General features: G+C 37.6%; 1 protein-coding gene across 2 annotated transcripts; it reads left to right on the top strand.

Annotated features, from left to right (window-relative positions):
• The first annotated feature begins 2,397 nt into the window (after nucleotides 1-2,397).
• LOC147861651 (uncharacterized) lies at nucleotides 2,398-6,976 on the top strand. 2 transcript variants are annotated; one of them, XM_087322743.1, is made up of 4 exons: nucleotides 2,398-3,185; nucleotides 3,285-3,925; nucleotides 4,172-5,834; nucleotides 6,540-6,976. In XM_087322743.1, the coding sequence occupies exons 1-4, from the start codon at nucleotides 2,433-2,435 to the stop codon at nucleotides 6,747-6,749; spliced, it is 3,267 nt and encodes a 1,088-aa protein (XP_087178869.1). In that variant the 5' UTR covers nucleotides 2,398-2,432; the 3' UTR covers nucleotides 6,750-6,976. The 2 variants fall into 2 exon arrangements, with proteins under 2 accessions (XP_087178869.1, XP_087178868.1); XM_087322742.1 differs by having other exon boundaries at nucleotides 3,285-5,834.
• The last annotated feature ends 4,171 nt before the right edge of the window (nucleotides 6,977-11,147 follow it).

Below are 11,147 nucleotides of genomic sequence, written 5' to 3'. Positions count from 1 at the left end.
ACTTGCACTCACATACACACATAGCTCGCTTTCGTTGCATAGCGCTACCTACGTCTCTCCTTCTTTATGAGTAATACACGTTATCTATAAGCAATAAGTCGTCCTAGTATCAACCCATGTTCATTATCTATTTTTGGCCTAAGTGTGTATCTAAGTAATTAGTATTAACATTGATTTGTAACTAAGTACATGGCTTCTTGCTCAAGCTCCCTCTCCCTCTGTCTTGCATTACTTGCACTCACATACACACATAGTTCGCTTTCGTTGCATAGCGCTACCTACGTCTCTCCTTCTTTATGAGTAATACATGCTATCTATAAGCAATAAGTCGTCCTAGTATCAACCCATGTTCATTATCTATTTTTGGCCCAAGTGTGTATCTAAGTAATTAGTATTAACATTGATTTGTAACTAAGTGCACCTAGTGCTAGCATTATTTTCCATGTGAAATTATACATAAAAGGCATCCTTAGATGGTTTACATTGGTATACGAGTTGATAAGTATGAGGATATGTACAAACTACAATAGACAATTAAAAATGGAATGGAGCAATCGTCAACAACTCAAGACACCTAGCCTCCAAGAAGTGTAAGAGGCACTCATCTTTAGTTTTGTATACACTAAGTTCTATGCTTAAAAATGAAGAATATGAAGTCTTGCTTACGTATAAATGAACAGATACCGAAATGTTATGATACTTTCAATTTGCAAAGCAGTGATTATTGTCAATTGATCTAAAAAGTCAGCACACCACTTTGGTAGACCATAGTACCAAATAATTACTATCATATAATAAATTAAACTTCGAACATGAGATTGTGTTGTGGTAAGTACTAACTTCTACGAGTTCTACAATCTCTAACGCTTAAAACAACTAAACTCCAATGTGATAATCTATTATATATGATTCATACATTGTACATATGTATTAAATTGATTGCATGGGTTTTAGTATTGTGTACTATTGTTGTGGGAAGGAACAACTCCTTGAAATGATGAAAATGATGGATAAAGATAATAATATTGTGAATGTTTTTATGGTGCTTTCCATTTTTACCCCTAAAATCCCCCCACGGACGACGATAAAGTACAATGTGTAAAAAACACATTGGGATTCTTTGAGAGAGAGATTTCTATATGCATTTCCTGAAACTCCCTCAAAAAATGCTCACATGTGTCTGTGGCAGGGTATGGTTCCCTTTGCACACAGTGTCTTAACATCAAGTTAATCCCCTTCTGTACAAAGGCAAACCCAAAGCACAAAGTCATATAAAATATATACATGCATATATACATCACAAATATATATCCATGTGCACATATAGAGATTAAGGAATCTTGTCTATTGATAATTTAGGCTTTTTGGTCATTGTGCTCATTGCTATCATGGGTTTCTCTTTTTGTAAGGCATCATAATGGAGAGTCGAGTTGTAATGCCCTTTGCATAACACCCTCTACATATGCAAATAACACCCAATCTATGCCATTGAAAGAAAAAGGCAGAATTAAAGGCACGCTTTAGGACAAGGTGGGTTGTAGGGCCTTCAAAGACGGTGTATATTATATAATCGCACCAACAAATGACACCAACAAATCAATGAAATGGGGAAGAACTAAGGGGTATGTTACAAGAAACCTTTTATATAGCAAATTCTATCATGTTCGGGTGTTTACAAGGAAAACTCTGAATGTTTTGTTTCTCTTTTTTATAAGTACAAGGTAACCTCTGGATAAACCCATCTTAAGCTTATTTGCGCAAGCAAAGCCCTAATGGTTGGGTTTGTTATTTTTTGGGGAGTAAACCGCTAATTACGAGACAAGTACCACCCAAAAATGGTAGTAATCTAGAGGAGTTAAAAAAAGAAACGACCGTGCTTTACAGAGAGGAGGGGATCGGGTCAAGTCAATAATCTGGAAGCAAGACAGAGAGAGAAGTGTGGTTAAATCTAGTAATTTAGTAAAGAAAAGGAAGTGTTGGAAAACCCCAGGGAGTGCTAGGTGGGTGCCACCACCACACACTTAAGTTGGTTCTCTTGGACTATATTGGGTTATTATTGGGAGGGTTATGGGGCCTGGCAATTTTGAAAACCTAGGGGTAAGCTTGGTAAATAATGAAAATCCACCCTAACAATGTATAATAAGATTGAACCTACTTTTGTTTTCTCTATTTTCTTTCCCCCTTTCACTTAGGACTTGTAGAAAAAGAAGGAGCCAAATTTAGCAGCTTTTTAAAACAAAAGAAAATCCCACAATCAATGCAAAGTATAAAAAATATATAAAAATTTATATCTACATTATGTATATATTATAGGCTTCAATTATCATAGGTCTAGACTCTCTCATGCTCTCATTCTTTTCTAAGGTTTTCTCATAAGGTAAAAAGGTGATTAATTGATTAATTAGTAAATTGGTACAAGAAATAACTAGGCTATGGGGGACCTTAATCCTTTGCTAATTACTCCTAATCTCAACCTAAGCCTTAATCTTCATCTCAGTTGTAGCAGGACTGATGGTGATGGTGGTCCAACAGAAGCCTTGAAATTGGACAGAATGATGAGTGCAGGCAAAACCATCCTTACCACAATGAGTGACAGCAGATCCATTGATGATGATCCGTTCCACCATGCTGCTGCTGATCATGAGAAGAACCTCTTCTTCTTCTCCAGTGCAGTATCATCCAGCATAAGCTCTCCTGGTATGCTTAGTACAAGTGATGATGATGATGATGATGATGAGGGTGAGAATGCAATCGATCAGCCATACTACTTATCATCATCAGATAATTCCTCATCATCTACTGCTTATCACTCTTGCAATGATGGAAGCAGCATCATTCCTAACCCTAACCCTAACCCTAGCACTAATCCCAGTTGTAATAACTCCAGCCAATCATTAGAACAGGATTCTTATGGTTATAAGCTGCATAACGATCAAATTCGCCTATCGTTACATGATCAATTAGCACATGATGATGATGATATTGGAGAGGAATATGTTGTGAGGAGTCATCATCATCATCATCATGAGGTGATTAAAGCAGAGTATATTAATGTAGGTAGCTCTCCTAGGGGCTCCATTGAGATAACCTTCAATAAGAATAGTAACAGAAGTATCAGTAGCATCAGCAATGGCGGTGGTAGGATTGTTAAAGAGAATCAACTGATCCCAAGCTTAATGAAGAAGGTATGTGTTAAAGAGGAATTCAGTACTGCTAATTTGGGGCATCCTCCTGGACCTCATGAATTGAACCATAATAATGTTGCATCTTCGTCATTAATTCAGAAGGAGCAAAATGCAGTGCCGGATTGCCATAGTAGCTGTAGTAATGATAAGGATAATACGAAGAAGAGAGGGCATTGGAGGAGCAAGAGCATGTCAAGCAGCAGTACAAGAAGTGGTCTAAAATCAGCAGTGAAGAGCTTAGAAGCTGCCTTTAGGGTAAAGGACCACATGAATGGCCTACATTTAAGCTTGCCATCGCCATCGCCATCGCCATTACCACCACCACCATCATCATCATCATCATTATCATCCACAATATGTTCATCATCATCACCACCACCACCATCATCATCATCATCATTATCATCCACAATATGCTCATCATCATCATCATTATCATCCACAATACGGTCATCATCATCATCATTATCATCCACAATATGCTCATCATCATCATCATCCACAATATGGTCATCATCATCATCATCATCATCATCAACCGCATGCTCCTCTTTATCATCATCATCATCTCTGTCAATTTCCTCTTCCGGCTCCTCATCATCGATCAGTAACAAGTCCAAATTAAGATCGGTTTCCCTGCCGAAATCGCGGCCCCGCCTTAACAATATATTGGCAGCCGATCTCGCGGAAAAGGATCGGAAACCCTCCTCTGAGTCATTAACCAACCAGAACAACTTGAGGTTAGTGGACAAACCCTTTGTATTAAGCACATTGAGGAACATTAGCCTGCATGCTGCAAACCCTAACACAGCAGCTACTAACAGTACTACATTACATGAAAATGATCCTCATAGTGAGCTCCAACATGTGAAGCCAGCAACAGCCCACACAACCTTCGGGTATCGTCACAATATTAGCCCCGAGATTCAGTGTGGGAATCATTCTAATATGCCTTTCGATTCTTCTTCTTCTTCTTCGTCGAGCAGCTGGAGAGATTCGGAATCGCGGAAGATTAATGCGGCAACTTCATATGTAGCAAATTATCAGCAGCAAAAGCAACAACATTTAACTGATTTGCATCATTATAATCATGCCCCAATGTCAAGCAGATCATGCAGCAATCTCTCGATCGATGCTACTACTACTACTACTACTACTACTACTACTACTACATTGTCTCGATCTTCACCGCGAAATATCATTAATGTCCGCGCACTCTCGCCATTACGACGGCACCGTCCCATTACACGCCCGGAGATGCCTGTCAATCCTCGATGCGACCATACTAAAGCGGACGACCATGCTCGAGCTCGTAGCCGGCAGTCATGGCCAAAAATGGCTGCCGGAAATGTGACATTGGTTAAATCGAATGCTTCTTCTAAAGGTGCAAATGCCAGTAACAACAGTAGTAATAGCAGTAGTAGTATTGTATATGCAGATTTGCAATGTGTGTTGATGGGGGATGGCCTTCCTTGCTTCACAATGACAATCCTACATGGTTGTGATGAAGACAATAACAATGTGCTTCTTGCCCAATCAAGCAATTTGGTACTAGAGAATCAGCATTCTACTAATCCTAGTGACAAATTGCTTGAGAGGTTGAGGCTAATGTATTCATTCTATTCATCTACAAGTAAAGTCCATGGCACCACTACCACTAGTACTGGTCATTATGGATCGACCGGAACCACTATCAGTGGATATTGGAAAAACTGGCTCAAGAAAGACCCCAAAATTAAGCCGGGGGCATCGGGGCTCATCGGTATAATGGAAGGTTCGAGTGGTCTACTACATGTCGATGAACGGGCGTGCTACCCCCCGGTTGCTAATGGTGAGTTAGTAAGGCATGATGTGGTCATGTCTTCGGAATTCGTGGTCCACGAAGCCGGTAGAAATGGCTTGAGAGCTAACAATCAAGAGGATTATATGTGTAGCATTAGATCGACAAGGTTCCATGGCCATCAAAGCTCATCAAGGTTTTCTTCGCTCGATGTCAAGAGCTCAATCCGCGATTCGTCCCCGTTTGCGAGCCCACTGTCCGGCATGGTCAATCCAATGTATGCTAGTGGCGAGCTACACATATCGAGAAATTCAAATTCTACGAATCAGAGTAGTCGGAAAGGAGTGCTTAGTATGTCAAGTCCTTTCAAATCCCATGGTTCCATGTCTAGTATCCATGTCGATGCTTGGAGTGACAACAATTCCGACATGGAACCAAGTACTACGAGTAACGAGACCGATATTAACACATCAAGCCCATTAATGAGTTGTCACAAGAAAGAGCTAGTGGCCATTGTCATAAGAGTACCATTGTTGGCAAGCAATGGTCCCACTCTATTGAATTCGGATTCGGACTCTGATGGGCGATCTCGGGTCGATAAATTGTCCGAGGACAAAAGGTTATGGAGTGTAAACGTTGTGCTTCCAAAGGGAGAACATGGCATGCCAAAGGCAAATACAACATTAAGGTGTCCTTATTCTTCATTGATAGAGAGGTGGCATTCTGGTGGGTCATGCGAGTGTGGTGGATGGGACCTCGGGTGTGGAATCAAGGTATTGAGTTCAAGTCGGAACAACAACGTTGACACATTAGTGCCCAAGTCCGTCCATCATGATCATGAGCAAGCACCTTGGACCATCTTTTCTCAAGTAGGTCTTCTAAATCTTGTGTCTTTTTCCTAAACCCTTTTTGTTAACTCCATTTATATATATAAGTCATATAGCTATATATCTCCTTCATGTTGTAGCAACATTCTTGGCTCTCATATGATTTAGGATAGATGCCTAGCTCCACAAGTTTTTTGGCCTAGTGATTTCGTTGTATGAATATTATCAGCCATGTGTTAAGATGTTTGTGTTTTAAGGCAAATGACCATGACAAGTTTATGCGCCCAAGTTTAGAGATGTTTTTATCATGTGAACGCAAATATATTATAGCTTAGTCGAATCTTGAGAAAGTTAGCTCTCTTGTGGTTGCCTACAACTAGGTTTTAGACAACCATTTATAGTCTATATCTGTCCACAACCCTTAGGTTTAATGGCATAGGCATTTATTATATTGTGTAGGAGTACATATATCTATCTTGATGGTCAATGCTTGTGTGGTGACTCTACATGTATTTTTTTTCATAGCTACTATTCCAATTGTAGGGAGGTATCTTAGAGAAACTTAGGGCAATGCATCTATTTATAGTCTATGGTTAGGTGATGAGTTGTGAATCTAATTACAGCTATTGGGTCCCTTCTCTACAATGTGGTCTTTTTATATGCCATTTGTTTAGTGGGTAGTGAAACTTGTGTCTACTTTTTTGGACACTTCTAATTGGGGTGCTTTGGTTTTGTGATACCATGTAGGGAAGCAAGCAAGAGATGATGTTTTCCTTGTCCCCTCTCAAGAAAGGTTTATACAAGGTTGCCTTTCAAAAGCAATTCTTAGCCTTCAATGCATTTGCTACCGCAATCGCAATCTTGCATACTCATCTATTGCCAACAATATTGATGCAAACTGAGGCGAAGCTTGTTTCGTCATCATCTTCATCGCCATTGTCTTCTACTGATGAATAAAAGCACCATGATTTATATTCAAAAGAAATCATTTTCTCCTTGGGTTTTCAAAGAACATTGCATTGTAAGCAAGTATTTTAATATCGATTATTGGGTGTATTTTTATTTGTTTCGAAGACAATGCTTCCAACTTTCCCACGTGCGCACATGAATGGCTTTGAAGTGGATGGGAGATATGTAAAGTAAGACGGTACGTCTCCACATGAATTCCAACACCCCTTTGTATACCATTGGAACTGTAATCTTGATAATGGAAAAATAGTTAGAAAAAAGACTAATATTCTAATTTTGTTTGGACACATGTTTCAAAGTTTGAATAAGACCTTATAAATTCAATCAAATTGCACCCCGCAATTCCACTTCCCAAAGATATACAGTGCTAAATTGTTAGCTATTTTACCTTTCAATTCTCAGTGCAAACATTGGGGAAGGACCCTCTTCTAGAAGTAGGGTGGGACCAAAATTTGAAGCATGCATTGAGCCATGGAATTACCATTTGGTTGCAATATCAAACATGATGTCACGTGGACAACCCAAATCAATGTGTTAAAATTGTACGTGTTATTGGAACAAGCGTGATACCAAAACATGTTATTTAAAGGGACTCATTAAAAGTTAACATAGCCATCCAATGTAGTCTATAGCGATTCAAAATTGATAACATCTTTTGTACAAAACGGTTATAGATTGCAAGAGGGAATTTCAAACATGATCAAGGGTGTTGATGATTACATAAACCTATGGGAGTACGCAAACCTACGAGTTTTAGCAAAATCTTGTGATGTAGACAAATAGGTATGAAGAAAAATGTTAAAATGACTTGAACTTCAAATGTGTGTGGAATCTGGATACACATGACATTATAATTAGCCTTGCACACGCATACACTTGTGTGTACATAAGTATGTATATCAATAAGATTTTACGTAGTACATATACACTACATATATATGCTAAGTACAATAAGAGTCTGCATGATGCATTTCTCCTATGGATTAGAATGATTACAATCGGTGATGATGATATGTGTGTATATTGAATCTTGGATCTAGAGTTCAAATCTTGGTGAATCCTTTTGTTATAATGTGAATTTTCCACGACATCACAAATTGTGTGATATTGATAAGAAAGCACATAATTTCAAACAACTTGTGCTTTGGAAACTTTTGGTTAACCGTTTAGTTCATACAAGGCCCATGGGTAATTGCATGTTCATTAAACTTATTGGAGATTTAGTGACAAGTTATAAAACCATATATGTAGACGTATACACTCGTTGTGATAGCTTTTTTGATGATTCTATAAATCGTACTCTCTTAACTTCTATATATATGTTTGTAGCTTGATTAGCTAACAATTAGTTTTCCATTTATTAGAGATAGATTGATTAATTAGTTCGAGATCAATATCAATATGTCAACTAATTAATCAACATTTCCATCACTTATTTGGGGCTTGTAAAAAAACATAAGCAAATTAATCATATTCTAGTCATTTTCGGAAAATAAATGGTAACATAGTAAATACGTAAAATGTTAGAGCACATATTGGTGTTTTTGACATTTGTCTCATCCTAGTTTGACAAGGGTGGGTTTCTTGATATTATATCAGGATGAATATTTCTCGAATCAATTGAGATTGATCTACTCAACTAAAAGACATATTCCTGACACCAAAATGTGTTATAACTTATAAGAATGAACATCGACGGATATCAAGATAGTGATCTTTTAAGAGTGAAAGGCAAACTATGAAGTTTTACCCCACCTCACAAAACAATGTAAACCAAATGAATCTTCATAAAGATATGACGATATGGTAGGATAAAAAATTCACCCACTATGGCCATGGGGCCTGAATTTTACACTAGAGCATAAGACTTTCAAAATATGTGTAGATGAACACAGTCATAATATTGGACAATAAAGGTCTTAAAGAGTCAAGGTATATCCCAAAAACCTTGTCAAAGTATGTATCAAGGAAGCAATGTGTGTTACACCTCAAAATATACGAATATATCCCTCTAATAATTTAGCAATGTATCCAAAAACAACCTCTTTGCATCTAAAATCTGCATGCAGCATAATGCAATATATATAAATTTATGCTTCACGTTGTGACATTTTTTATGAATTTCATGATGTATATTATTATATATGAATTAGAGATTTTGTGATCTCTTTCTCTCTCTAATAGAGTGTTTCTCTCCTTCCAAATCCCCCCTTCATGTATTCTCTCTCGTGTTACACCTCATTATATGCAATTCTTGTACCTTTGCCACTGCCCAAAACACATGGTTTGATGATAGTATGCCGAATGTAGGGGTTGAATGCATGCCTTTATGAACAAGCCTTAATAGTTGAGCTAAGACCATCTTGGGTCTCTCTATCTCTATCACTCGTGAAATTGGAGGAAAATTTTACCATACACAATAGAATACAACATTCACGTACCACTTTAGGAGGAGGAGAAGAAGAAGAAGAAGATGGTGATGAAGATATTTCATCATGGCTCATGACTTGTCACGTGATGTCTCATTCATTCCCCCCAAGAAATGGATGGTCATCATCATATGTCATTTCGTTTCACATCGTAAAGGGACCCGATGTTTTTCACATTTCCAAGAGTTTGTTCTTTGTCACTAGGTTGGTCCTATTTTATAACTCTTTCCACAACCTCCTTGTTTGGTTAACCAACTAATTGACCCCCACCCATTTCCGTTTAGTTACCCTTTCCATTTTTTACTCTCTTAGCTTATTATCTCTTATGCCAACCCTTTCATTATCAGGCTTGTTTTTTCTCTTTACCTTTTTACACCTCTTGGGTCTTAGTCCATAGCCCCTCTTAGATACTTAATCATTATAATTTTGTCATTGACCAAGATCTCTCATGCCATTTTACAAATTTGGCTTTACATGAACTTCCCCATTATCATTACTCCTCTCAGGTCAACCTTTCTTCTCAGCTTCTTGGAAGTTGGAAGCTGGCACAAGCCCACTACTATGATGTACTATTGTGCCCAAATGGATATATTTTGGATTGTCATTTAATCACCTTCTCATAACCAAGTACTTGACACACATGAGTTGCACCCAATCTTCTTTTGTATGTTTCCCCATCTTGTGGAACATACAAATTTACTAGTGTAATGTTTGCCGAAAGAAAAGGGCAATTGTTAGGAGAATTCCCATTGTTTTACAACTCAATGGTAAATTTTCTCATGTAAAGTTTGTGAATCACACAGAATGTTTTGTGAGCAATGCTACCTCCTATGAATGCGTTGCTAAATGCAAATTCCCATGAATGCGTTGCTAAATGCATTTTGCCTCATACTACATGGCTCACATCACAATGTTTCTCCTCAAGTGCTTTGTAATAGCTATTGCCATGGGATCGTCTAAAAGTAACATTCAAGATGGAACTACCTCTTCCTCCATAATGAATATGAGATAGATAGATGGGCAAGACAAAGTGATAATCATGCGTATATGACATTCCAACTGTCGGTCATGACCAGATTAGCAAGCTCAATATTTTCATTGTAAGACGAGGTAAAGCATTTACCCTTATCTTTTCATTTAATACCTTGATTACCTGAGGAAACATTCCAATGCACCGGACTACTTGTATAAAACCAATTTTCTTTATGGCATCAATGATTGAATTGTTGATTAGCTCACGAGTCACAACAATGGTATGCTACGACATTCCTGAATACTCTCAATTTGTTGAAGGTACAATTATTTTATCCAAAACATTTGATTTTCACATTGCTTACCCAGTGGCAAATAATTTGATTTTACAATACTATCATTAAAATAAGGACTAACATTTTCCAAAAGGCACAAATATATGAGGTTTTCAATAAAATGGTGATTTTACCACAACAGGATACTTATCTCTCTACCACAAAGACAATCAATTTCACTTCCTGAATTTCCGAAATTGTAAAAACACCCCCAATAAAAAACTATTAAGTTTCTTAACTTTGCAAAAGCTAAAAGCTCAAATAACAATAATTGTTAATATTTCCAACATTACACCACGAGTCTAAATAAATATGATTCCCTTTCATCCCCCATTATCCACAATAGTGTTTCTTGAAAATAATAATACAAATAAATGTATACCACCAAACTTGGCTTTTTTAAACAACGTTGTCATGATCATCATAAGAGAACAATACATCGAACATTGGCACCATTGTCAAGACAATCTTCCCACACTAGTTCATGCACCATTATGAAATAAATATGAACCGCATCTCCTCGAGAAGCTGTTTACATCTGAACTAACAAAAGCACCATCCATTGTCAATAAATATGAACCTTATCTCCTTCAGAAACAGTTACATCTGAACTAACAAAAGCTTACTACCATCATTTGCTCGAGCTCAAT

This window comes from Azolla caroliniana, unplaced genomic scaffold (assembly GCF_043228905.1).
Source record: "Azolla caroliniana isolate FFs.n. ecotype wild unplaced genomic scaffold, voAzoCaro1.0.p SCAF_7, whole genome shotgun sequence".
NCBI classification, from domain to species: Eukaryota; Viridiplantae; Streptophyta; class Polypodiopsida; order Salviniales; family Salviniaceae; genus Azolla; species Azolla caroliniana.
This window is presented reverse-complemented; position numbering and strand designations above follow the sequence as displayed.

Coding starts and splice junctions, on each gene's coding strand:
- LOC147861651 (XM_087322742.1), top strand. CDS start 2,433: ATGGGGGACCTTAATCCTTTGCTAATTACTCCTAATCTCAACCTAAGC. Junction 3,186..3,284: donor TCCCAAGCTTAATGAAGAAG/GTATGTGTTAAA, acceptor TCATTAATTCAG/AAGGAGCAAAATGCAGTGCC. Junction 5,835..6,539: donor CTTGGACCATCTTTTCTCAA/GTAGGTCTTCTA, acceptor GATACCATGTAG/GGAAGCAAGCAAGAGATGAT.